The sequence below is a fragment of the Octopus bimaculoides genome, chromosome 2 (genome assembly GCF_046866305.1).
Source record: "Octopus bimaculoides isolate indiv1 chromosome 2, ASM4686630v1, whole genome shotgun sequence".
Classification (NCBI taxonomy): domain Eukaryota; kingdom Metazoa; phylum Mollusca; class Cephalopoda; order Octopoda; family Octopodidae; genus Octopus; species Octopus bimaculoides.
The window spans coordinates 145,694,357-145,722,014 of NC_142929.1; the positions used below are offsets into that span (position 1 = coordinate 145,694,357).

General features: G+C 37.6%; 1 protein-coding gene and 1 non-coding gene across 6 annotated transcripts in view; both read left to right on the top strand.

Moving 5' to 3' along the window:
• LOC106875158 (putative ATP-dependent RNA helicase DHX34) overlaps positions 1–27,140 on the top strand; it is a 51,256-nt gene extending 24,116 nt beyond the window's left edge. For 2 of the 5 annotated variants that reach the window (XM_014923177.3, XM_014923179.3), the window contains exons 15-29: positions 1,105–1,171; positions 2,394–2,501; positions 4,339–4,425; positions 6,429–6,503; positions 8,323–8,433; positions 11,154–11,303; positions 12,687–12,788; positions 15,555–15,701; positions 16,870–17,009; positions 17,832–17,942; positions 18,912–19,033; positions 19,962–20,111; positions 23,855–23,951; positions 24,889–25,043; positions 26,917–27,140. In XM_014923177.3, the coding sequence (XP_014778663.1) occupies positions 1,105–1,171; positions 2,394–2,501; positions 4,339–4,425; positions 6,429–6,503; positions 8,323–8,433; positions 11,154–11,303; positions 12,687–12,788; positions 15,555–15,701; positions 16,870–17,009; positions 17,832–17,942; positions 18,912–19,033; positions 19,962–20,111; positions 23,855–23,951; positions 24,889–25,043; positions 26,917–27,068 (1,774 nt within the window). In that variant the 3' untranslated portion in view covers positions 27,069–27,140. The remainder of the gene's footprint in view (positions 1–1,104; positions 1,172–2,393; positions 2,502–4,338; positions 4,426–6,428; positions 6,504–8,322; positions 8,434–11,153; positions 11,304–12,686; positions 12,789–15,554; positions 15,702–16,869; positions 17,010–17,831; positions 17,943–18,911; positions 19,034–19,961; positions 20,112–23,854; positions 23,952–24,888; positions 25,044–26,916) is intronic. The other 3 variants (XM_089347876.1, XM_089347877.1, XM_014923178.3) reach the window with 2 other exon arrangements.
• Positions 26,328–26,399, top strand: Trnae-cuc (transfer RNA glutamic acid (anticodon CUC)). The gene has a single exon. It is a non-coding gene; the product is annotated as a tRNA-Glu (tRNA).
• Positions 27,141–27,658: the final 518 nt, after the last annotated feature.

The following is a 27,658-nucleotide window of genomic DNA, read 5'->3' on the forward strand; positions in this document are numbered from 1 at the left end:
TTATTATTATTTATTGAAGGGCTTCAAAAAAAATTCCTTGGAGTATTTCTTCTTACTCTTTACATTGTGAGTTCAAATCCCACCAGTCAACTTTGCCTTTCTTCCTTCAAATTTAATAAAATATACTACCAATCAAGTACTAGAGTTGATGGTATGAACTAACTCCCTCCCCTCAAAATTGCTGACTTTGTTCCTAAATCAGAAACCATCATCATCATTTAATGTCCATGTTTTATGCTGGCAGGGGTTAGGTAGTTTGACAAGATCCAATGGGTCCAAGGACTGCATTATGCTCCAGTGTCTGCTTTGGCATGGTTTCTGTGGTTGAATGCCCTTTCTTAATGCCAATCACTTTTACAGTATGTACTGGATGCTTTTTTCATTCCAGCAGCACTAGTGAGGTTACCATGCAGCTCATAAGATTACAAGCCCCAAGGGATGGAGGGGCTTTATGCTGGGAGATGAAGAGTTAGAATATGAGACGAGGGTGGGAAACAGAGCTGCTTCTTGTTGTAGAGGAGCTACATGGTCACTCACATTTAGAAAAGAAGCTGAGACTGATAAGTAGGAGATGCAGAGAGATTAATGAGATAAATATTGTTAATGAGGTGTCCAGGTGGATCCACAAGATATGAGGTGAGTAGAAGTGAATGGGGACAGGGAAAAGGTAGTAGATTAATAGAATGGGGAGCACATTGGACAACATGGCTTAAAGTATTTTGTTACAGCTTTTTTAGGTTTTGAGTCCAAATCCTGCCATGGTCAGTATGGCTTTTAATTTCTCCAGGGTCAATTAAATAAAGTTGCTGTCAAGTACTAGGGTTGATTTTATGGACCATCCCACTCTTCCAGAAAAATCTGGTTGTACCTATATTCAAAAAATTATGGCTTGTTATTGCAGTTATTTAATTCCAGGTCATCTCTAATTGAGCAGAGCTATAATTGAAAGTAGTCCAGACATGACCATCCTGTCTTTTTTGTATATCAGAGACTACATCATCCTATGTGTCTGTTTTCTGGTTTCATACTTCTTAATATGCAGAAGCACGATATTCCATTCTCAAGCAGTATGATATTCTATTCTCAAGTAACTTGTATTTCCAGATTTCCTTTCATTGAACCTCCTGAGGGATCTTCCATTGAAAACTCACTCATATATCTACAGGAACAGGTAATTACAGATAAAAGTCATTTTTGTTTTTCATTTTGCATGCACACACGCACGCGCACACACACACACACACACACACACACACTCTGCCCATTGTCTTGTGCAATAGAGCTATACTGGAACCATATGGTGGCAAAGCAAGCTTCTTAATCATACACCAACATCTATGCTAAGTCATTAATCACTTATTCACTTTCTTTAGTTATTTGCTTTTTTACTGTTCTTTCTTATCAGTTGTGATGTATAAATTTCTGCTAGACTGTCTTTAAACTTAGACTGAAACTAATATTGAATTATCAAATTCAGGTTTAACTCATTTCCACTGTAATGTGTATCTGGACAGAACACTTAATTAGACTTGCCTTAGCTTACCTAGCTGTGAAGAGGACAGAGCATTTCTTCGGGCTGTGTAACTTGTGAAAGCATAATGCCCTGTCTAGAAGTTTATCTTTTATCCACATAGCTCCACTAATTCTGTATAACTGAGCATCATCAATGGAAACACCATTATCATTACACTTTTAAGATAATCTTGGATTAGGTATAAGCATGGTTGTGTGGTAAGGAGTTTGCTTCTCAACCACATGGTCCAGGTTCAGTCCCACTGCATGGCACCTCGGACAAGTGTCATCTACTATAGCCACAGGCTAACCAAAGCCTTATGAGTGGATTTGATGGTCAGAAACTGAAAGAAGCCCATTGTATGTGTGTGTGTGTGTGTGTGTGTGTGTGTGTGTGTTTGTCCACCACCACCACCACCACAACCACTTAACAACTGATGTTGGTGTGTTTACATCCTTGTAACTTAGCGGTTTGGCAAAAGAGACAAATAGAATAAGTACCAGGCTTTACCAAAAATAATAAATGCTGGGGTCAATTTGTTCGACTAAAATTCTTCAGGGTCGCACCCCAGCATGGCAGCAGTCTAATGACTGAAACAAGTAAAAGATAAATGATAAAAGATACTGTTTCAGTAACTTTTTATTCTCTTTGTTGTTTAACCCTAAGTTGGCTCTGATCGACCAGACCTATAATTAAAAGCATTCCTGATATGACCATCCATGACAATGAAAACATTTTCAGATTTCTTTTTGATACTAGGGTGCAGTTTGAGAAAATTTTGTTGCTATCAATTGTAGATTAAGCAACTGCATAGGGGTCCCCTTGTTGGTTCATGATACACTTACAATATAATGTCATTGTTTTTAATGTCTTCATACAGGGAGCTTTAAAAGAAGATGAGAAATTGACACCAATTGGTGAGATGCTGTCTAAATTACCAGTGGATGTTGTGGTTGGCAAGATGTTGATAATGGGATCTTTATTTCATGTAGGTTTGTTTATTTTCTTTATTTTGTTTCCCTTATCTATACTATAAATTGCAGTGTTCTTGATTGATTGATTGATTGATTGAGTGTCGGCAGATTCACTCGAGAACGGTGTAGTGGAATCGCGTGAAATTCAGCACAGAGCAGCAGCATGGTCCACTCATGTTCAGGAGATTTTTATTGCCCTCCAACCCCCATGGTTACCGAGATAATCGATTATTACTTTTTAAGATAGGAATATCCCATTCAAAGTGGGGAGGGGCGATTTTGTTGCCTTTCCCATGCGCGAAATTTTACGAAAAACCAGCACAATAAAGATTTTTTTTCCAAGTAATGTGGCTGGGTTTGTTTTTCGAAAATTTTAATCAGAGGCACAGAAAAAAAATAATTTCAATTTTTTGTGCATTAAAAAAAAAAAAGCTATAGCTTACGCTCTTTCTAATTACTATGTTTTTTTAACTTCAGTTACAAATGTCTTCAAACGTCGACATTCAAACAGCTTTTCCATATTGAGACAAACGGACTCTGCACAATTGTATCCATCCGGGAACGCGTTTTCAATAATTGAAATTTACAATTCTAATCAGTGTACATGAACGTCCAACCTATGATTGATCTTGAACAGTTTCGATTAACATTCTTGTGTCGCCAATACAACAACCGCACTACCATATATTTTTCTTTTAAGGCGAGGTTATACCACAAATAAGCTTCCGTGACTACATGGGGCTATGGGTACACACGTGAAGTTAGTTTTACAATATCGACCCGCAAAATCCTTAGCATCGTATTGTTTTTGGGTTGTTCTTACTTTTTTTTGTTTTTGGAATTTTTATTTTTTTTTTATTTTTAGTTCTTTTTATTATTCAAAATATACATAGCAAATAGCCTTTAACCAAATCCACCATACTGCCCGAGTGAAACCGGGAAAAACAGCTAGTACTAAATACAACAAACGACAAATGTTATTCCTATCTTCTTTCAACTATTGTGGTGAAACAATTTAATACTGGTTTGTTTTTTTAATTAAGTTGTTGAGGTAAAATTGACATTGATTATTTGTCATTTCAGAGTAATTATTTTTGCTGTTCAGTGCCTCCATTGCTGACCACATTTTTTTTTATTGCAAGCATTTGTGATATTTATGCTCAAACTGTCCCAAAACTCAGCACACTGCAAATATTTCAAAAACTTTGTTCAAAGAGAATTGATTTTTTTTTTCTGGGTTTTCTCATCTAAGCTTGTATTAACCAAAGATTTACACTCGCATGCACGTGCACACACACACTTTTTTCTTTTGTTTTACATCCATTTTTCCCTGCTCACATTTGTTGGGTGAATATGGTTGAAACACTGCTTTACAGCTGGATGCCCTTCCTGACATTAACTCTTACTTTCAAGTAAGGGATTTCGTATTTCACACTGCTTTGAAGCAGATGGTCAAAATCACTACCTGTTACCCTACCTCAACGAATTCCATGTGACACATGCAAGTGTGGAAATGTGTATCTCATAAAAATAGGTCTGTCTTCTTTAATGTCACACAAAGAGCAAACTTTCAGATCAAAAGGCTACTGACCAGAGATGTGAAGATCTACCATTTAAAAAAATAATCAGTAGCATGCTGAACTAACTATCTGGCAGTATTTAGTTTTGTCTCTTTTGTGTTCTGATTCAAATACTTCTGGTGTTGGATTTATTTTTTCTCCTGGGAGTCAATAAAGTAAGAATCAAAATTATAAAAAGATTTAAAAAGAAAATGTAAGCTACAAATCAATGTCTACACTTACACGTGTGGAAGATATTAAAATGAATTCTTTCTTTTTTTTTTCTTTTTAGATGATTGATCCTGTATTATCAATTGCTGCTGGACTTGGTGTGCAGACTCCCTTTGTTTCTAAAACTCGGACTGATGTTGAAATAGAAGTAGGTCTAGCAGACATTTGCAGTTATTTTATTATTAACATTTTCATTCTTATTGGATTAATAAAATAAGTACCAGTTGAGCACTGGAGTTGATGTAATTGACTTAACCAATTACCAAAACTTCAAGCCAGTACCAAAATTTCAAGCCAGTATCTACAGTAGCAGTAAGGTAGTAATCTAGCAGAATTGTTAGCATGCTGGGCAGAATGCTTAGTGTCATTTCATATGATTTACATTTTGAGTTCAAATTTTGCCTTTGCCTTTCATCCTTTCAGTGTCAATATAATCGACTTTCCCTCTTCCCTGAACTTGCTGGCCTTGTGCCAAAATTTGAAACCAGTATTTACAAGGCAGGTTGTATGTCAGACTATTTTCAGTGCTTAGTTGTGTTGCTCCAGATCAGCCCTGATTGAGTAAACTTATGATCAATGATATTCCAACCATGACCACTCAATGGTTATTGTAGTTATATGTCTTTGACCATAGGTTGACTCAAGACCCAGTGAATCCAAAACTGCATTATATCCAATGTGTTCTTTCCGACTGGCACCCATGCCAACGTCGTCTCCTTCATTGGATACGAAACTCGGCTTGCAAAGACCTGTTGGGGCAAGCAAAAACGAAATCGTGATGGCACCTGTGCCCAGTGTCACCTTTCTGGCACTTGTGCCCGTGGCATGTGTAAGGACTTTCAAGCGAGATCGTTGCCAGTGCTGCTGGACTGACTCCTGTTCAGGTGGCACATAAAATACACCATTTTGAGTGTGGCCGTTGCCAGTACAGCCTGACTGGCCTTCGTGCCAGTGGCACATAAAAGCACCCACTACACTCTCAGAGTGGTTGGCGTTAGGAAGGGCATCCAGCTGTAGAAACTCTGCCAGATCAGATTGGGACCTGGTGCAGCCATCTGGCATGCCAGTCCTTAGTCAAACCGTCCAACCCATGCTAGCATGGAAAGCAGACGTTAAACAATGATGATGATAGGATGTAATCTAACTGAGAGGTTACATTTTACCTCTAGCATTAGGAAAACTGCTGGCAAGTCACATAAGCAGTTATTTTTGTACTTTTATTATATAAGAAAACATTAAGTTATTAAGTTATTGTTATTATACATGATAAAGGGTTAAACTAACTCTGAAAAGATGCATTTATTTAACTTGGTCATGGCTTGAGCCAGTGAGGGAGCCACTATGTTGGTGTTCAAACTGGTAAAAATAGCAACCAAATTTTCTTCAAGTCACAGCTTCCTATCTTAAAATAAGAAGAATACACTGGATAATCTATCCTTCTTATATGTCCTATATCTGAAAAAAAAGGATAGGTTGGTCAAAGTTGGGACATTTTTTATCATAAATTTGATCAGGGTCCATTACTTCTCTTTCCATAATAAAAAGTAAACATCTTTTGATGATCAGCTGTATCATGTTTAAAGAAACATGAAATGGAAGTTTGCAATCATCATCATCATCATCATCGTTTAACATCCGCTTTCCATGCTAGCATGGGTTGGACGATTTGACTGAGGACTGGCAAGCCAGGAGGCTGCACCAGGCTCCAATCTGATCTGGCAGAGTTTCTACAGCTGGATGCCCTTCCTAACGCCAACCAATCCGAGAGTCTAGTGGGTGCTTTTACTTGCCACCGGCACGAGGGCCAGTCACACGGTACTGGCAACGGCCACGCTCAAAATGGTGTTTTTTACGTGCCACCTATTTATTTATTTCTCTGGGTCATTATCACTATTATAAAAAACTATAGTAACTACAACCAGGAATTAAAACTACATTGCAGAGTTGGTTTACTCTGAGTTTACCTCCTACTTTTAAGAATTTTCTACAGTAATGTATTATAAAGTCGTCATCATCATTACCCTAACTGTCACTTTGTTATCCTCATTGATTTTTTTCTATTTTCATGCAGTATTTCATTAATATATAATATATTCTTGATGTAAATTCCTTTATAATTTTAATTTTATTTTTATCCTTTATTCCTGAAAGGCTGCTCGCAAACATTTATTCTCCGACCATGGTGATCCCTTCACACTCCTGAATGCTTTCAATGAATGGATCCAGGTATTGACTATTTCTTTAATGTAACATAACTTCGATATCTTTCTTAGAATAATTGAATTTATTAGGGAGACTCAGGAAGACATGAGATGAAGTACTGAAGGCTGATCTCAAAATGCTGAGCCTTACGAAAGAGATGACAGAGGACTGAGATATGTAGTGCATTGCTGTACTCAAGAAGACCCCACCACAGAATTGATATCCTAAAACCGAGGTGCCATGTAAAAAGCATTAGTTTGGGTGTTGGTGTGTCATGTAAAAAGCACTGATGCTGGTGCCACATAAAAGGTACTGTTGATGATGCCACATAAAAAGCACCCAGTATACTCTGTATAATGGTTGGCATTAAGGAGAGCATCCAGTCATAGAAACCAAATGCAAACAGACTGTGGGATCTGGTGTGGCCTTGGCATTGCCAGTCCCTGTCAATCCACCGAACCCATGCCAGCATGGAAAATGGACGTTAAATATTGATGGTGGTGGTGGTGGTGGTGGCGGTGGTGGTGGCGGCGGCGGTGGTGGTGGCAGGTGGTGTGGTGGCAGTGGCAGTGATGGCAAGCTGGCAAAATCATTGACTCATGAGACAAAATGCTGAGTAGCATTTCTTCTGGCTCTTTACATTCTGAACCCAAATCCCACTGAGGTCAACTTTGCCTTTCATCCCTTCAAAGTTGATAAAATAAAATACTAAGTCAAGTTCTAAGGTCAATGTATTCGACTTATCAGGTCAGTGTAATCAACTTACCTTTCCTTTCAAAATTGCTGGCTTTGAACCTTGTAACAAATCAGAATCCTGTCAAAGAGAACGTTGAAATATTTGTTACTTATATGCCACAAAATCTGAGTAATTGGCCTTGTAAGTTATAAGACTCAAGAAAATATCTCTGCTTTCTTCTTTAAAACATTAACCTTGTCTCATATATTCAATCACCATCTGGTGCACCAAACCTGTTCTGCAGCTGTTTAGCTCTTCCATGATTATTAGTTTGTTTGTTTTTTGTTTGTATTATTTGATTGTTGGTTATTTTCATAGTAATTAGAATTACTTATACAGGGTGTCTACAAAGTCTGGGTACATGGGGATTAACACATACTTTAAGAAATAATAATTTCTTATATTTAATTGTTTATGTTATGATTTTATTTACTCCATGTACCCACATGGGGATTAGCACATACTTTAAGAAATTATTATTTCTTATATTTAATTGTTTATGTTATGATTTTATTTACTCCATGTAGCCAGACTTTGTGGACACCCTGTAGAATAAAGTAACTGGCCTTGTAACCAACATTTCTTTTTAAAGACGTTGACTTAACAATGACAACCTTCCTTATAATGAAACCTCTAAATGGTCACTCAACCTGTTAGAAATAGCAGATGAATCTTCTGTCTTAAAAATAAAGGAAAGATGTGCAAGATAATATAGTCCTATATTCACTGTACCTGAAAATGAACAGAATGGTCATGGCTGGAAGTGCCTTTATAAGTTTGGTCAATCAGAGCTATCATGAGGTTCAACAAGAATATTTTCTTTTAGTTTGTTCATGGAACCAGCATCTAGCAAACAAAAGCAAATAACTGCTAGTGGGATTGCAGATCAATATTTTATTGAAATTGTGGAGGAAGGGGAAAATAGGTTTCCTTTTGAAGAATCTAAATTTAAAATGTTGAACTAATAATATAAAATGCTTTACCCTCTACTTTAACTTTACTATCATATAGAAGTTTTCTTCCTTTAAGATATATTAATTTTTTTCCATCATTTTTTTTTTATCTTAATTTTTATTTTTATTTCATTTTTTGTTAAAATCTGATTAGGTGAAAGCCAAAGGAGAAGGAACAAAGAAATGGTCAAAGAGGAGAGGCCTTGAAGAACAACGATTCTATGAAATGATTAAGTTGAAAAATCAGTTCAGTAATCTACTGAAGGTTGATTATGTTGCATAACATGGTCCTCTGTGTGTGTGTGTGTGTGTGTGTGTGTGTGTGTGTGTGTGTGTGTTCTATATTTCTCATTCTCTTTTTAACTGTTTTAATGCTGAACACAAATCTATGAAGCTTAAATATATAGACAAAAAATTTTCATATCTGATCTAAAGAAAGGATACGTGCTCATATCCTTCACAGTCAATCCAAGACTGGTGAAGCCAATATGGGTGATATTCTTTTTAAACAATTGCAAGTTGATTACTGCAGAAAAAACATGGACAGAAGGAAATTCCAAGAAACTGACATTCTTGGCTGGGAAAACTGAGTAAAAGGGTTAGTATGGAACCTGGAACAGATGCAATATGGATAATGTGTGGAGGAGAGATATATGAGTTAGGTGGGCTTGAGAAGAAATGATTCAAGATGAGATAGCCCCATGGAGGTCAGAGGGTGGAATGTGTTAGTGAGCAACTTTCAGCCAGTCAAGGATATCTCTGTGCAATAGTAGGGATATCATTTTATTGTAGGTCTCACTTGAGCTTTGTCTTAGGTTACTAATCACTGGGAGCTGAAATGTTTCCTAACCCTGAAGTAGAAAGTTAGTGATATGGGCTTAGTTATGTAGAGGATGAGTGATTGCCAAGAAAGATCATCAGTGATGGTAAGGCCTATTTTCAAATTGAGAGCAACTTCATATTTGATATGTGTATGTGTAAAAAGCCTGTATTTATTTCTGCTTTCTGGAGCATTAAGTAGGCATGAGATAAATCTCTCTTTAGATCGAACATAAGCTTATCATGGATAGCTTTTTCACACAGAAAGAACAACTCAGTTATGCAAGTTAACAAATCCACTCCACTTCACAATGCTGCTGCTCACATCAGCCTTCACTGCATCCTTACATCTAACAGCAACAAGCATAGCTGTGTATCTAAGAAATTTGTGTTTGGTTTCTGGTTCAGTCCCACTGCATAGCACAACCTTAAGTCAATCAAAGCCTTGTGAATGACAGTTGGTAGAAACTGTGTGAAAAGCTGTTAGGGGAATCCTTCCTGTTCTTGAGTTGAGGTTGGGGTGATTAGACATATCCTGTTACTCAATTTAACACCACTACATGATGCATATATCTCTTTAGAATTCTATGCTCAGGTCAGGTTTGGAAATCCTGCTACTGGCACCATGTAATCCAGTACTATCAGTTTCATGGTTGGGTGGTCAGCAACTAAACCAGCTCACTAACTTGTCAGATGAGGAGGGTGTTGTGAACACTTTGCCAGACTAAAAACGAGACCTGTCAAAGGACAGATGATCTCATGCTGAGCCAACAACCATTCACGTGAGTGGTGTCTCATGAAACCATCCTGCATGTGGGCTGGCAAACCATGTAGCTGATCCAAGATTGTAGCCATAAAAACTTCAATGAAAAGCATACTGTACTTTCAAGTTGGGGTGGATGTCCATGAAGGATGTGACATGGAGCAAAGAAAAAGCATTCTGTACAAACATTATAGCCTGGTCTGTGATTTTCCTTTCACCAATTTTCAAGACCGTGAAAAGGTTACAGATGTTTCACTTCTTCCTGACTAAACCATTAAAAGAACAGCAGACTTGACTGGTGAAATTTAAATATTTTAGCCAAAGGTCTCATGTTTTGCCACCTCTTGGCTGGTTGATTGTTACATTATCAACTTGTCTTCCTTTGCTCTCTTTTCCTAAGCTTTTTTTACCTTGTTTTATCTCTTAAAAAAAAAAACTGGCACTCTGTCAGTTACAATGACAAGTTTGGTCTGATCAACGGAAGAGCCTGCTCATGTAATTAATATGCAAGTGGATGAGCACTCCACAGGCATGTGTGTCCTTAATGTAGTTCCCAGGGAGATTTAGCATGACACAGAATGTGACAAGGCTGGCCCTTTGAAATACAGGTGCAACTCCTTTTTGCCAGTTGAGTAATCTGGAGCAACATGAAATAAAGTGTCTTGCTCAAGGACACAATGTGCCACTGGGTATCGAACTCATGACCTTATGATCATGAACCAAATACCCTAACCACTAAGCCATGCTCCTTCACTTTGTTTTATTTTAATACTGAGCATGTTGTCCTAACATCCAACACTTAAGATATATGTCCCCACCATCGCCACCACCACCATTTCAGTAATACTCTTTTACTCTACTCTTACTCTTTTACTTGTTTCAGTCATTTGACTGTGGCCATGCTGGAGCACTGCCCTTAGTCGAGCAAATCGCCCCCCAGGACTTATTCTTTGGATGCCTAGTACTTATTCTATCGGTCTCTTTTGCCGAACCGCTAAGTTACAGGGACGTAAACACACCAGCATCGGTTGTCAAGCGATGTTGTGGGGGACAAACACAGACACACACATACACACACACACATATATATATATATATATATATATATATATATATATATATATATATATATACATATATACGACGTGCTTCTTTCAGTTTCCGTCTACCAAATCCACTCACAAGGCTTTGGCCGGCCCGAGGCTATAGTAGAAGACACTTGCCCAAGGTGCCACACAGTGGGAATGAACCCTGGAACAATGTGGCTGGTAAGCAAGCTAGTTACCACACAGCCACTCCTGCGCCTGTATGTAATGTTAGTATTTTGTATCTTTATGTTCTTGAATTTTTAAAATATGATAGATAAGTACGATACAACTTTGTATTTCATCTTTCATGACTAGGATCACCAGTTATTGCCTGAAGAATCCTCAGAACGATTTTACACAAGTGAAGAACGTAAAGATTGGTATCGTAAAAGGAAACAACTACATCAACTAAAGAGAGAAGAACGAGGCAATATGAAGAAACGAAAATTTTTAAAATTTGAAGAGGTGAGTATCTGTTTTATTTATTAAGTTTAGCAAAGCTTTATGAAGATGAGAGTATCTACCAAATCCATGTCACTCCAGAGTTATACATCTTCAGCCATGAGGTAATATTACCTTGCTTGGAAAGAGGTGACGGCTGGTGAAATGAATGGTATCTGACTATAGAGAATTTATCCCAACAAAGTATCTACGAAATCCATGTCACCCCAGAGTTATACATTAAAACATTTGCCCGAGGAGTCACCAAGTGAGGCCAAACCTGAAACCATGTAGTTCAGAAGTAAACTTCTTGACTACACAGCCATCTTCTGAGGAAACATCTCTAGCCATGAGGTAATATTACCTTGCTTGGAAAGAGGTGAAGGCTGGTGACATGAATGGCATCTGGCCATAGAAAATCTACCTCAACAAATTCCATCTGACTCATGCAAGCATGGACAAGTAGACAATAAAACAATGATATGTGTGTGTGTATGAGTGGGTCTGTGGTAAGTAGCTTGCTTACCAACCACATGGTTCTGAGTTCAGTCCCACTGCGTGGCACGTTAGGCAAGTGTCTTCTACTATAGCCTTGGGCCGACCAAAGCCTTGTGAGTGGATTTGGTAGACGGAAACTGAAAGAAGCCTGTCAGATATGTGTGTGTGTGTTTCCCCCCCCCCACCACCACCACCACCACCACCATCGCTTCACAACCGATGTTGGTATGTTTACGTCCCCATAATTTAGCGGTTTGGCAAAAGATACTGTTAGAATAAGTACTAAGCTTACAAAGGATAAATCCTGGGGTCAATTTGTTCAACTAAAGGCAGTGCTCCAGCATGGCCGCAGTCAAATGACCGAAACAAATAAAAGAATAAAAGAATATATATAGTTAAATTGCCTAAACAAACATTAAAAATAACAATAACAAACAACGAAAGGAAAACAGAAAAGTCCAAAGAAGGAAAAAAATCACCACCAGCATGTGTGTAATTACATTGATGAAATATATATATAATTATAATTTAGGGTATCTAAGAGACACCACCACACTGAAAATAGCAGCCAAAGCTTGACTAAACCCACAATAGTCAAGCTTTGGCTGCTATTTTCAGCGTGGTGGTGTCTCTTAGATACCCTAAATTATAATTATAATAATTATTACCTTTGATGGTTTTTATTCCCATGCTGGCCACTTGATAAAATCGATATTTTAAATATTGGTCTTATCCTCATTTATATATATATATATATATATATATATATATATATATATATATATATATATATATATATATATATATAAAGATATGAAGTAAAATACATATATTTTTATTATTCATAAATTTATATAACTTTTTTTCTAATAATTACAATGTTTATTATTTCTGAAATGGTCTTCACAGGAGATCACCATATTGGCAAGCAGTGATGAAGATAAAGGCAATACAGTGCAGGACATCAAAGATTTGGAATTTCGAGTAACACAGGATCTTAACCAGTTGCAGGTAAATTTGACTGTGATGTGTGTGTGCATGTGCATGCGTATGTGTGTGCATGTGTGTGTGTGTGTGTATGTGTACTGATGCATTACTTTTTCAAATTTCTTATATGTTTTCACACTGCTTCCTTTGCCCTCTTAACGTGTGCTTTCCTTCGTTTGGTTGGGAGTAAAACAGTTGTTTGGACAGCGAATGCTCTGCCATCCTCGTAGCATGACCAGCTCATCAAAGTTGATGTTGTTAACCATGTTTCTTATTTCTTTAGTGCCTACAAGGGCCTAAACATTGAGGGGACAAACAAGGACAGACAAAAGGATTAAGTTGATTACATCGACCCCAGTGCATAACTGGTACTTAATTTATTGACCTTCAAAGGATGAAAGGCAACGTCGACCTCGGTGGAATTTGAACTCAGAACATAATGGCAGATGAAATACCGCTAAGCATTTCACCCGGCATGCTAACGTTTCTGCCAGCTCGCTCGCCGCTAACCATGTTTCTACTACAGGAAATATCAGCTTGGTCAAGCATGCTGACATTTCTCCATCTATTCTGCTGCTCAGTATGCATGATTTTCATCAGACATCTTTGGTGATAATATTTCGAATTTATGAAGATATTACCTATAAGGTGACCAGGTTTCAAAACATATAAAAGTGTGAATGCAACAACGACACTATATCCCATATATTTGGTTGTTTGTGTCAGAGCATGATCCTCACATATCTCCTCATCTTTATCTAAATTTTGTGATAGGTAACAGGCCAGATAAGGAAATGCTCTATATTTTTCACCACTTGTTCTTGTACCCAAATAGTTGGACCAGCTTCTTACTTAGCGGGTGTTTGTTGATGCAAGACTTTTATTTTATTTTATCTATTTTGAGAGTTTGATTCATGCTCTCATATATTTCAATGAAAATACCAGTAACTGTCAATAGTTCTGCTTAAGTCTCAATTACCGCAACATCATCTGCATACTGGAGTTCAGTTTCCAATGTGACCCATGCCAGCATGGAAAATGGGACGTTAAACAATGATTCATCATCATCATCATCACTTAACATTTGTTTTCCATGCTGGCATGGGTTGAATGGTTTGACAGGAGCTGGGCAGTTGGAGAGCTACCCAGGTTCCAGTTGTCTGTTTTGGTATGGTTTCTATGGTTGGATGCCCTTCCTAATGCCAACCACTTTACAGAGTGTACTGGGTGCTTTATACGTATAACCAGCTCAGACATTTTTACATAACACTGACATGGGTGCTTTTATATGGCACTGGCACTGGTATGGTTGCCCTTACATGGCACTGGCACAAGTGCTTTTTACATGACACCTGCACCTGCAAGGTCCTCTCAACTGAGAGAAAGATGTAGAAGACATGCTTTTATGTATGGACAGCCACAGTTTTACTTAGCTTGACATATCTGCTTAAGCACAGCACACCACCAGAAGTCTCAGTCCCTTGTCATCTCCTCTGTGAGGTCCAACATCTGATTGTGGGTTCTAATATACCCCCAAGCCAACTAATATCTTTTGAGTAAATCTGGTTGAGGGAAACTGCAAGAAACCTCTCGTGTGTGTGTGTGTGACTGTTGAAATTCCATACTTGTCGCCACTTGAGTGAAATGGTGAGGTTGACATTCCTTGTTGACATTATGACTGGTTGTTCTGTGCTTTTGAAGACTTGTGGCAACTTTTAAGTCAGATGAAAAGGCATCTGACTGTAAAACATTATCTCAGAAAACCCACCCATGCCAGCATGGAAAAGAAAATGTAAGCTGTTGATGGTGCTCATCATCACAGGCAGGGATGGAGTACCAGAGGAATGTAGTTAATGTAGTTCTAGTTAGAAACGATTGGGCTGGTCATTTAGCAGAAGATTCATGAAATGAAACAAATAGAGAGAAGTAAAAACATGAAGTCCAGTAAAGAAATATACAGTCAACAAGTTTAAAGGAGTTGCTGTTGAAACAGAAGAGACAGAGGAAGCATCTTGCTCAAAAATAAATGAGCGGTGAGTGAAAGTTTGCAGACATCTTTGTTATATTTTCTGTTTTGGTTGCTGATCAGAATATGTTTCTAAATACTGAGTGTACATAGGCATAGGAGTGGCTGTGTGGTAAGTAGCTTGCTTAAGAACCACATGGTTCTGGGTTCAGTCCCACTGCGTGGCACCTTGGGCAAGTGTCTTCTACTATAGCCTTGGGCCGACCAAAGCCTTGTGAGTGGATTTGGTAGACGGAAACTGAAAGAAGCCTGTCGTTTATATATGTATATGTATATATATGTGTGTGTGTGTTTATGTGTCTGTGTTTGTCCCCCCAACATCACTTGACAACCGATGCTGGTGTGTTTACGTCCCCGTAACTTAGCGGTTTGGCAAAAGAGACCGATAGAATAAATACTAGGCTTCTGAAGAATAAGTCCTGGGGTCGATTTGCTTGACTAAAGGCGGTGCTCCAGCATGGCCGCAGTCAAATGACTGAAACAATTAAAAGAGTAAAAGAGAGTACTATCCTAGATATGTGTTCTGTGTTCCAGTGAAAGGCAAACCTTACATCTTGTCTAATGTCAGCAGTCATTCATAACTGAAGTGTCTTTATGATGCTTTGTGATATAGTAATTTCAATTCCTTATTATTTGTTAGAAGAGATTGATAGTCCAAGAAGACAAGTGATATTCCCTCTATTATAGAGTGTTTGTATGTTTTATTTGTTAAATGGGTCTGTGACCATGTGTGGAGAGTAACACATCTGTTATATTACTTACAGGAAAGGAGCCATAAGAGCCAGACCTTAGAAATTCGTCAGGTTAACTTGCTAAAGATCATCCTCTGTAGTGGCCTTTATCCCAAAGTTGCTATTGCAGATGACTGTAACAACTACAAACCTAATTCAGAACAAGTATTCCATACCAAAGTAAGTTATGAATGCTTCATCAATTTTTTTGAAGAAATTTAAATAAAAGTCTGTCAGTTTACCTCTCATTTAGAACACCTGGACCTAGCGGTTATTCTTAAAACATATTTATTACACATACTATCTGAAAGTATTGTATCTATTTGTCTGTCTGTCTGTCTGTCTGTCTGTCTGTCTGTCTGTCTGTCTGTCAGTTTATCCCCTCCCTACCTATCTACCCTCCCACTTACCAACCTACACCCATCCATCCATCCATCCATCCATCCATCATTCCTAAAATGTTAACCAATTTCATGGCTGAAATGATGTTGCATTGGTCAAAATATTAACTCTTGAATGTTCTTTTTGCCTAGATTTAAAAACGATCTATGAGGAGATACTAATCATCATCATCATCATCATCATCGTTTAACGTCTGCTTTCCATGCTAGCATGGGTTGGACGATTTGACTGAGGACTGGTGAAACCAGATGGCTACACCAGGCTCCAATCTGATTTGGCAGAGTTTCTACAGCTGGATGCCCTTCCTAACGCCAACCACTCAGAGAGTGTAGTGGGTGCTTTTACGTGCCACTGGCACAAAGACCAGTCGGGCGGTACTCTCTTTAAAAAAAGAAAAAGGAAAATCTAATTAAAAGCATTTCATTAGTTTCATTGTATGCTTTGCCATTGTGTGCAGGCTCTGTTTTTGATGATGGCCTACATGTATGTGAAGAGTCCATATCAAATTCTTTATGCACAGAGAGGATGAGTTAATGCAACTACAGCAGATTCCCTTACAAACACACTATCTATGAAATAAAGCTCTAATACCGTCTTTAAAACAAAATGCCTTGTAACCCCAATCTGTGAGATATCTGTTATTTTGATTTTGCAAAATAATTCTTTTTTTTTTTGTAAAATATGCCCCAGCTACCCTTTGGACAACATAACTTCTATGATATCAGAGTGTGTCTCCTTGGCTCCTTTCATAATGAAAAATATCTCCTATGGTTGTATAGAGTGTACCTTTGCCTATTTCAGAATAAAAGGTCTCCTGTGATAATACAGAATGTTCCTTGTTATTGCCATTATAAAACATCTCCTATGATAATGTAGGGTGTACCTCTACCTGTTTCAGACTAAAAGTGACTTCTATAACACAGGGTGTATATTTAACTGTTTTCAGAATAAAGGCTTCCTTTTACTTCACCCAACATCTGTGTTCTCCAATCAACCAGACCTACTTGAACTTCCAGATAATGATACCAAAGTATACTCAGGCCAGAAAGGTGTGATGAGTTCTAAACATGAATTGCTATCATTTGTGTAAGTTTTAAACTTTATGAATTTTATTTTCTGATAAAAAGTTTCTACTTTATAAAAATGTTTGTCAAGAATGTATAATGGAGACTTGCAGCCAACGATTGAATCTGTTGAATTACACACTTCCAGCTTGTAAAAAAAAGTTTGGGGCAGGGGGCACATTGGGTAAAATGCAGTCCTGGATAAAGGAAAATAGGAGATGGTCAAGGCTGGGATGTCTTTGATCATAGTTCTGTTCAATCAGTTAACTTGGAGCTAAACAAGTTAACCTATGATTAAAGATGTTCCAGCTTTGAGCATCCTATATTTTCCTTTATCCAAGATGAACAGGAAGGTGAGGGTGATGGCAATGATAATGGTGATGACAGCATATGTAGAACTGTATTTGTGTATTTGATTGGAAGACCAAATCTGTTTAGAGTTGTCTGGATCAAAAAAGGCCAAATTGACAAGAGAAACATATATATATTATATATTTATATACATATACGTACACAATATGCTTCTTTTAGTTTCCATCTATTAAATCCACTCACAAGGCTTTGGCTGGCCCAAGGCTATAGTTGAAGACACCTGCTCGAGATGCCTTATGGTGGAACTAAACCCAAGACAATATGGTTTGGAAGTAAGCTTCTTAACTGCACAGCCATGCCTGTGCCTATGTGTCTATTCATATCAGCACAAAATAATGAATGTAAAATCATGAAAAAAAGAAATAAATGCCCTCATTAATATCAATGTTGATACTAAACATGTAACAGAGCTTATTGTGTTGTATTTGAAATAACATTGCTTGTTTCTTTATTTTATCTATTGGTTAATCAGTTCCATTCTTGAAACAAATAAACCATACCTAATGAATGTGATGCGAGTACCAGCTTTGCAAACAACACTGCTATTTTGCTCCAGCCTGGACAGTAATTCACAATGTACCAGGTAAGTGGCAACATTTCATTTTACAAAATATTTTGTTTAATTTTTAACTAGAAATCGGTAGAGCACCAGAAAGACTGCCTTGCAATATTCTGTTATAGTCCTGTAAGTTCTGACCACATAGAAATCCAGTACAGAAGAGTATAGGGCAGAATTCTATGCAGATGAAATCCGATCCGATCTGATCGATGAAATTATTTCACAAGTATATAAACTATAAAATGTAATCCTTAGGGTTACAACCGTTTCACAGCCTTCATCATGTAATAATAGTTTCATTGTATAATAAATTATTTCACATGTCTGCTTTAATATGCATGCTAATCATTGTACTATTGTATTGCATATGCATAGCATGCATATTAGTGCAGACATGCAAACATAATTTATTAAACACTGAAATTATTATTACATAATGAAGGCTGTGAAATGGCTGTAATTCTAAGGATAATGAGTGGTTAAAAAAATATATCTATCTCTTTTACCTCATAAATTTTTATGGCTTATATATATATCATCATCATCATTTAACGTCTGCTTTCCATGCTAGCATGGGTTGGACGATTTAACTGAGGACTGGCAAACCAGATGGCTACACCAGGCTCCAATTTGATTTGGCAGAGTTTCTACAGCTGGATGCCCTTCCTAACGCCAACCACTCCGAGAGTGCAGTGGGTGCTTTTATGTGCCACTGGCACGAAGGCCAGTCAGGCGCAGCAAAGTATATAAGCATTAACAAGAAAACTGACAAACTAGTATTTCATGGAGTCCCTTTAATATATTTGTTTTACATCTAGTTACAGATATTCCTTTGTCCCTCTGATATATTGGAAATACAATGAACCAGTGATTGGCATGTTGGTAACCTCTAACCGAAGATACTATTTTTCACTAATTGTATTATAAAGCAAATAAAATAAAATCTAACATGTCATGTTAAATAAAATATGATGTTTTAATTTTGCTTCACAGAATAGTGTGTGATAGTTGGCTTGAAATATCATTTGCTGAAGCAGATGTTGCCCAACACATAATATCAAGTGTTTTGCATCTCAGAGCCGCTTGGAATAATTTACTCAAGTTAAGGCTTGAAGGTGAGTCTTACTTAATTTGTTCATTGCATCCTGTGTTGTTCATTATACCTAAAGTGAGAAGACTTACACAATTAGTTCTTTTGTATAGGCATGGGCATGGCTATAGGCATGGGCATGGCTGCATGGTTAAGAAATTTGTTTCCCAACCAAATGATTTCAGGTTCAGTCCCACGAGATAACCTCTTTGAACAAAAGTCTTGTGAGTGGATTTGGTTGACTGAAATTGAAAGAAACTTGTCATGTGTGCATCATCATCATCATCATCATCATCGTTTAACGTCCGCTTTCCATGCTAGCATGGGTTGGACGATTTGACTGAGGACTGGTGAAACCGGATGGCAACACCAGGCTCCAATCTAAATTTGGCAGAGTTTCTACAGCTGGATGCCCTTCCTAACGCCAACCACTCAGAGAGTGTAGTAGGTGCTTTTACGTGTCACCTGCATGAAGGCCAGTCAGGCGATACTGGCAACGGCCACTCTCGAAATGGTGTCTTTTATGTGCCACCCGCACAAGCCAGTCCAGGGGCACTGGCAACGATCTCGCTCGAAAATCCTACGAAGGCCAGTCAGGCGGTACTGGCAACGGCCACGCTCAAAATGGTGCATCTTATGTGCCACCCGCACAAGAGCCAGTCCAGCGGCACTGGCAACGATCTTACTTGGCTTGCCGGGTCTTCTCATGCACAGCACATTTCCAAAGGTCTCGGTCAGTAGTCATCGCCTCAGTGAGGCCCAATGTGTATGTATATATATATCCAGCATGGAAAACAGACATTAAATAATGATGATGATAATGAACCTTTGGTTGTTTATTCACCTATCTTCCTTCTTCCAATGATCAAGCACCGCCACTGGTGCATTTTTGCACCAGTGCCAATAATTTCTTGAATTAACAAAATCAAAAAAACCGTTTTGATTTTTTTCAGCAACAAATAAAGACGCATCAAGTTATCGAAAATTAGAGCAAGTTTTAGTGAAAAAATTGACTGAATTCCTTAGCAGTAAAGTATTATACAGCATTCGGAGAATACTGACAGCTGAACTGGAACATCTTTATGTTGGAGCCCAAGTTACAGGTAACAACTGAGAACTTTAAAAATTTTAATTGTTTATTGTTTGCAAAATGTACCTTGCATTTCTCTTTCTTTGTTTATGTATGTTTTCCTAAGCATTATATATGTACGTGTGTGTGGAAATTAAAATAATTACATAATGGAGGAGTCATGACAGATATTTAGAATACACATGTGTATCATTATAGTCAATTTTAGTATTATTTTGTAGAATTGTGTCATACACTTGAGATCAGACTTTTTGATACTTTATCACAAAATGCTAATATAGTATAGTAGTGCAGAAGCAGAAATAATGACAGATGTGTGAGTTTTAAAGGAATATATATATATATATATATATATATATATATATATATATATATATATATATATATATATATATATATATATATATATATATATATATATATATATATATATAGGTGCTGGCATGGCTGTGCAGTTAAGAAGCTTGTTTCCCAGCTATGTGATCTTGGGTTCAGTCCTACTGTATGGCACCTTGGGCAAGTGCCTCCTACTGTCACTTCAGGCTGACCAAAGCCTTGTGAATGGAGTTGGTTGACAGAAGCTGAAAGAAGCCTGTCATGTAGTGTGTATGTGTGTGTGTGTGTGTTTGTGTGTAATCCTCAGGGATATTCAGCTTGATGTAGAATGTAACAAGGCTGGCCCCATGAAATATAGGTACTACTCAGTTTTACCAGCTGAGTAAATCTGAGCAACATGAAATAAAGTATCTTGCTCAAGGACACAATGTGTCAGGTCTTGAACTCACGACTTTATAATTGTGAGCCAAATGCCCTAACCAGTTAGCCATGCACCTTCACTGTTTAATGTAAATACATCCTTGAAAGGCAAGTTACTATGGTATTTGTCCAGAATAAATATCTGAGGAAAATGAAAATCATCTCAGAAGCAGCCAGCAAAAACACTAGATGCATTTCAGCCTAGTTGGACCTTATGAATGGCATAAGGTTCCACTAGGACTTTAAAAAAATCTGTTGTACACAACACAAGGGAAAAACAAGGAGAATAACAAAAGGATCAGGTTATAAATAGAATATAGGTGAATATATGAAGTAAGAGAGGGAGCAAAAGAAACAGTAGATAATACAGGGTAGGAATGAGAGAGATAAATAGATAGAGGAAAGGATGGCAGTAATGCAAAGAGAAAGGATCAAGCAGGAATTAAACTAAGAGAAATATGAAATTTGGACCAAGTGAAATAAGGATAGAAAGAAAGGTTGCGGGAGGATGATAAAATAAGCTAATAGAGAAGGTGGAAACATATGAGAGCCAAATGAGAATGGAACTATTGGATTGAGGAATTGGTGGTGGATGAAAGTGGAAGAAGGAAGAGTAGAGAAGTGAATGGGAAAAGAGCAATAGGAGGTGAGATAAATAAGTTGTGCAGGCTGAAGAATGAAAAGAGGATAAGGGAATGGTGAAGTATGTCATAAGGTTAGCATTTGATCATTTATTTACTAATGATGGGGGAAAATAAATGTTGAAATGATATTAATTATAGAAGTTGAGTCAGATATATATTTAACTAGCAGAAATACCCGGCTTTGCCCGGGTTAAAGAGAATAATGAAATTTAAAAACGCCGTCTAGACTACGCAACCCTCAACTGTTAGTAGCTACGATACCATATTTCTACATTAATAACTCTCCAATCCATGCCAGCATGGAACATAGACATTAAGTGGAATGCCAGTCTCTCATCTAGGAGGGCCTTGAAATCAATGTTACCAACTGGGGACTATGTGTGTCGTAGTGATAATAAAAAGACCCAAAGGAGGTCTGCAACGAAATAATTTTACTCAACACTTTGCAAGTGAATCAGTGGAGGCAAAGATGCGTCTCATTTACTTGACAATTTATGCACCACATTGCAGAAATCACAATGAAAGTATATCTGAAAGGGTAGTCTTACACTGTTATACCGTTGAATTACAAATAATGGCCGTTATACATAGAATATAATTTCCAAATTTCATAAAGATCCGTTCAGTACTTTTGACGTAGTTTTGGATAAGAAAACAAATGACTAATGTGTGTGTTTGTGTACATGTGTTTGTGTGTGATGGGTGTATATATGTATAGATATCTGTATGCATGTATATATATGTATATATGTGTACATATTACATGTACATCTATATATATATATATACATCTACACATGTGTATACATATACATGTATGCATATAGATCTATATCTATATCTATATATCTATGCATATACGTGTACATATACATGTATATGTATACATATACATCTCTTTCTCTCTCTCTGAAAGTATCTGTCATTACAGTATCGAAATGTGATTGTTTCAGTTAGTGGAATAACGTGTACATATACATCTATATGTATACATATACATCTCTCTCTCTCTCTCTCTTTCTCTCTTTCTCTCTCTCTCTGAAAGTATCTGTCATTACAGTATCGAAATGTGATTGTTTCAGTTAGTAGAATAGTTTCATTTTTAAAGTGAAAGTATTTGACATGAGTGTTTTTGTTTCACTTTTGACACGTAATACTTAAATAGTGGAGGAGATATTATGTTGCTGTGGGCTCGAACTCTGCAAGAAGTTAAAAATTTTTTTGACTAAAACACAACTGGAACCCTAAGTAAGGCATCTGTAAAATTTGAATGAAATTGGTTGTGTAGTTCTCGAGTTTTAGGGATTCACACAGACAGACAGACAGACAGACAGACACACACACACACACACACACACATTCTCATTTTTATATATATAGATTACCAAAACAATTTAGGGCACTTGAAATGATGAATTATTAAAATTATGTAGAATAATTGAAATAAGGTTATTCAATTTAAAATACAACATGTAAGTTATGTTTTAAGATGAGTGATGGTGAGAGTGGGAGTAGGAAAGAAGAGAAGAAAGGATGAAAGGCAGAGGAGTAAAAAAGCAGTGTAAATTGAAGAGAGGAGGGTAGGAGATGGATGGCTAATGCATCAGGTCATCTGTTGGCCACATGCTTATAAAGAATGGAAAGTAGTGGGAAAAAATTTTGAAAGAATATTTTTCCTCAGCAAAAGATATATAACTAAAGCAGTGAAAACCATAAAATGATAAGAAAATAATTAAAATAAATAATGATGATGACAACAATGATGGTAACCATTATAATCATCATCATCATCGTTTAACGTCCGCCTTCCATGCTAGCATGAGTTGGACGATTTGACTGAGAACTGGTGAACCAGATGGCTACACCAGGCTTCAATCTGATTTGGCAGAGTTTCTACAGCTGGATGCCCTTCCTAACACCAACCACTCTGAGAGTGTAGTGGGTGATTTTACGTGCCACCAGCACGAAGGCCAGTCAGGCAGTACTGGCAATGGCCACGCTCAAAATAGTGTATTTTACGTGCCACCTGCACAGGAGCCAGTCCAGAGGCACTGGCAACGACCTCGCTCGAGTGTCTTTTCATGTGCCATCAGCACAAGTGCCAGTAAGGCGATGCTGGTAACAATCCCACTCAAATGGTGCTATTTACGTGCCACTGGCATGGAAGCCACTGCTCTGGCAATGATCACGCTCGGACGGTGCTCTTATCACAACATTTATTTTTCTATCTTTCTTTTTCATGTGCCACCTGATTTGTGAGGTCCACACTTTATCAATTTCAGTTGTTTAAACTTAAGCTTAACCTACAATGTCTTTTACCCACTTTCTCTTTCTCTCTTTTTCTCTCGCAAACCAGACTATTCACTCCCGAGTATTTTCAAAAGCCAAGCGGAACACCAACCGCACCCTGTAAAAGGTGGAGTCATTGTTAACAGCTTTTTTGTTTATAACTGGTAAGTTCATGCTGTATCTTTTACATGTCATTTAACCAATGAGGTAGCCTTAAAAGGATTACTTAATGTGCTAGAAACACCAGCAAAAGGTATTTTTCATAAGGCATGAGTTCAAATCTATTATAGAAGATTTATTGTATTTCTAGATAGAGCACTTTGTTCTACTACTAGCTGTTGAGGATAGGTACCAAAATCATCTGGTAATGTTACCTGTAGTAAACCAGAGTTTGCTTCAGAGGACATGTATCTCTCATTATCAGCACCATTCCTTAAAAGCCTTCTCAGGACTTTGAAGGTATTTATTTTTTGTATATTTTTGATAACTGAGTACCACAAGATGCTGGAGTTTGTGTGCAAGAAACATTGGCTCTGCATGTTTTACTGTTCTGTATTTGAGTCACTGAAAATTTTTCCACAACACCAACAATTAGGAGGAGAGGGTGCATGTCAATTACATTGACCCCAGTACTTGACTGGTACTTTATTTTATCGACTCCTAAAGGATGAAAAGAAAATTTGGTTTCCACAAGACTTGAACCCAGAATGTAAAGAGCCATAAGAAACACTAGCAAGCATTTTGTCTGGCACACTAATGACTCTGCCAAGTCACTGACATTGATTTCTATCTTGTAATACAATGATACAAAATTCTGAACAGGAAACAGTTGGTTAAATCAACCCCTGTACCTTATTGATTTTCCCTTTTATTTATTTATATGGATTAGTCTTCTTATTTTCTCAGCCTCAGAAGAATAGATTGAAGTTGATCCCAGCAAGATTTTACCTCAATGCACTTCTCTAGAATTCTACCTCTTCTGCCACTCCCTGCTCTTTTTGAGATTCAGATATTGCTCATTTATTAAAATATCCTTGGTATTTTCCCCCCACAAGAAATACTGGGCAATTCTTTTAATATTTGTAATGTTTTGTTTGACAGTCTTCATGATAGCAACGTTGCATCTGCTTGGAGTCAACAAACCAGCCATCTTCAATGTCACTGGACATGTCCAAAGTGTGAGAGGAAGTTTATTGTAAGCGTAATTGAACGACTGCAACATGAAAGTACTTGTGAATTTGCTGAATCTTCAAGAGGTTAGTTGCTTATTGAATCTAAAGTTCATTTGTCTAAGATCACCTTGTCTCAAAGGTGGCTCAGGTGACTGCCCAATAATATAAACTGACTTTCACTCATGACTCTCCAAACACTATCCTATTACCAAGCTGTATCCCCTCTCTTTCATAATGATCCCTAAACTACCAATATACATTGTCAAGCACCCCAAAACCCTGTAAAAATTGTTTTTCTGCAGAACAGAACTTGGCCCTCTATCTCTGTTCATGTTTTCCCTATCATCATCATCATCATTAAGGTTCATTGTCCATGCTGGCATGCATTGCATGGTTTGATCAGGGCTAGTAAGTTGAGGTGCTGCACCAGACTCCTGCATCAAACAGTTTGAAGTCCTTTGTTGCCAGCAGAGGTAGGAATTTGCTGCACTTTGCCCAGCCTATTCTTATTCTTGCAGCTATGCTGTTGGAGCATCCACCTCCGCTACTAACTTGGTCACCTTGATAACAGAAGCTATCTACTACCTCTAGCTTAACCCTGCTGGTAGTTGATGGAGTCTATTTTCTGTACATTTTTAGTGTTTATTGTACTTGTTCACCTTCTACACAGAAAAACTATTTTCCCTGTTAACCTTCCTTTGATATTGCTGCACCTCTTATGTGTCCATAGCTTACACTGGGTACATCTTATGGAGTTTCTACCTATGCCTTTTCTACAGATTGAGCAGGGCCATCTACCTGAAAGGATTTGTGATTTGTTTGCTCTCCTACTTACAAAGACTTTGGTTTTTACTAGATTAACTTTAAGGTCCTTTGATTCTACATCTTGCTTTCACACCTGAAATTTCTTCTATAGTTCTGGTAGTGATTCAGCTATAAGAACTGGGTTATGAGCATAGAGAAGCTCCCAGGGACAGCCTGTCTTAAATTCCTCTGTTACTCCCTGGAGGACTATGATGAACAAGAAGAGGCTGAGGATTGATCCTTAGTGAACCCCTACTTATACTCTGAATTCTTTGCTATACTTGTTGCTAATCTTCACTTTACTGACAGCATCCCTGTACATGGCTTGTACAGCTCTCACCAACCACTCATCTATCCCTAGCTTCTGCATTGACCACCATTCAACCATTATCTTGCAACAAATTTAAGTAAACATTAAACACATTTATTTCATTCAGTTTTCTTCTCCTTTATGTTTAGGAGAACTTGAAAAATTTCAGTAAAATTCAGTGGCAGTCATCATCCTCCTTTTTTCCTCTATGCTGGTACTTCTCAAGCAACAAGAAAATAATGAATTAACAAGCTTCCCAAGTGGTCTAGTGGTTAGGATTCCGCGCTCTCACCGCAGCGGCCGGGGTTCGTTTCCCCGCTTGGGAAAAGCTTCTTCTTTGGCACGTGTAAAGACATTCGAGCGAGATCATTGCCAGTGCCACTGGACTGGCTCCTGTGCAGGTGGCACGTAAAATACACCATTTCGAGTGTGGCCATTGCCAGTACTGCCTGACTGGCCTTCGTGCCAGTGGCACGTAAAAGCACCCACTACACTCTCGGAGTGGTTGGCATTAGGAAGGGCATCCAGCTGTAGAAACTCTGCCAAATCAGATTGGAGCCTGGTGTAGCCATCTGGTTCACCAGTCCTCAGTCAAATCGTCCAACTCATGCTAGCATGGAAAGCAGACGTTAAACGATGATTATGAGGATGAACAAGAAGAACCAGGCCTTGTTGCAAAATTATTTATTGTTAAAACTTAACAATATTTTTATTACAAGACTTCAATCATCTTGTTACGTATATAGACTTTATTAATCACACTTGAACATCGAATATTCAAAAAATTTCTTTCCTAAAATAAGAAAACATTCTATAGTCAAATGCAATTCCATTTTCTTTCAGATAATGATAACAATGATGATGATGATGAAAATGTAAGTCATAAAAATCCTTTGAAGCAGAAGTTCGAATGTAGTGACTGTGGGAAAACCTTTCAGTTCACTGCCACAGAAATTCTGAAGCATAAAAGACTTCACTGTGTTGGAGCAGAATAACAAATGCAAATTGTCAAACAGAAATCCTTTTTATTTTCAAGAAATAAATTATTGATTTTCCATTTTTTAAAATTAATTGTACTTCTCATCATTTTATAATAATTTTTTACTATACAATTATACAGCTCATATGATGTGTGTGTGTGTTTGTGCCCATTATTCATATGAAGACTGCTCTGGTTTACATCCATCTATCCATCATGAAAGAGATGTCATTTATGTGTGGGTTAGCTAAAGGAAAATCTGCATGAACAAATTTTGTACAGCCTCTGCAATCATGGAAAAGTGAACATTATGGTGATTGTGGTGACGGTGGCAGTGGACAACAAGCTTCAACATGATTTTTATTTACCAAATTTCACTCACAATGCATTAGTCAAACTAAGGCTTTGAAGAAGACACTTGCCCAGTGATGCGTTGTAAAATCAAACTCAAATCTATGTGTTTGTGAAGCAAAATTCTTAATCACATCACTCTAGTTTATCTGCATTCACCATTTCAAACCCAATGCACAATTACAGGACTAATGAACCCAGTGTGTATGTGTAAAATTTTCAGTCCAATGCACATGGGCAAGGATTTCAAGCACA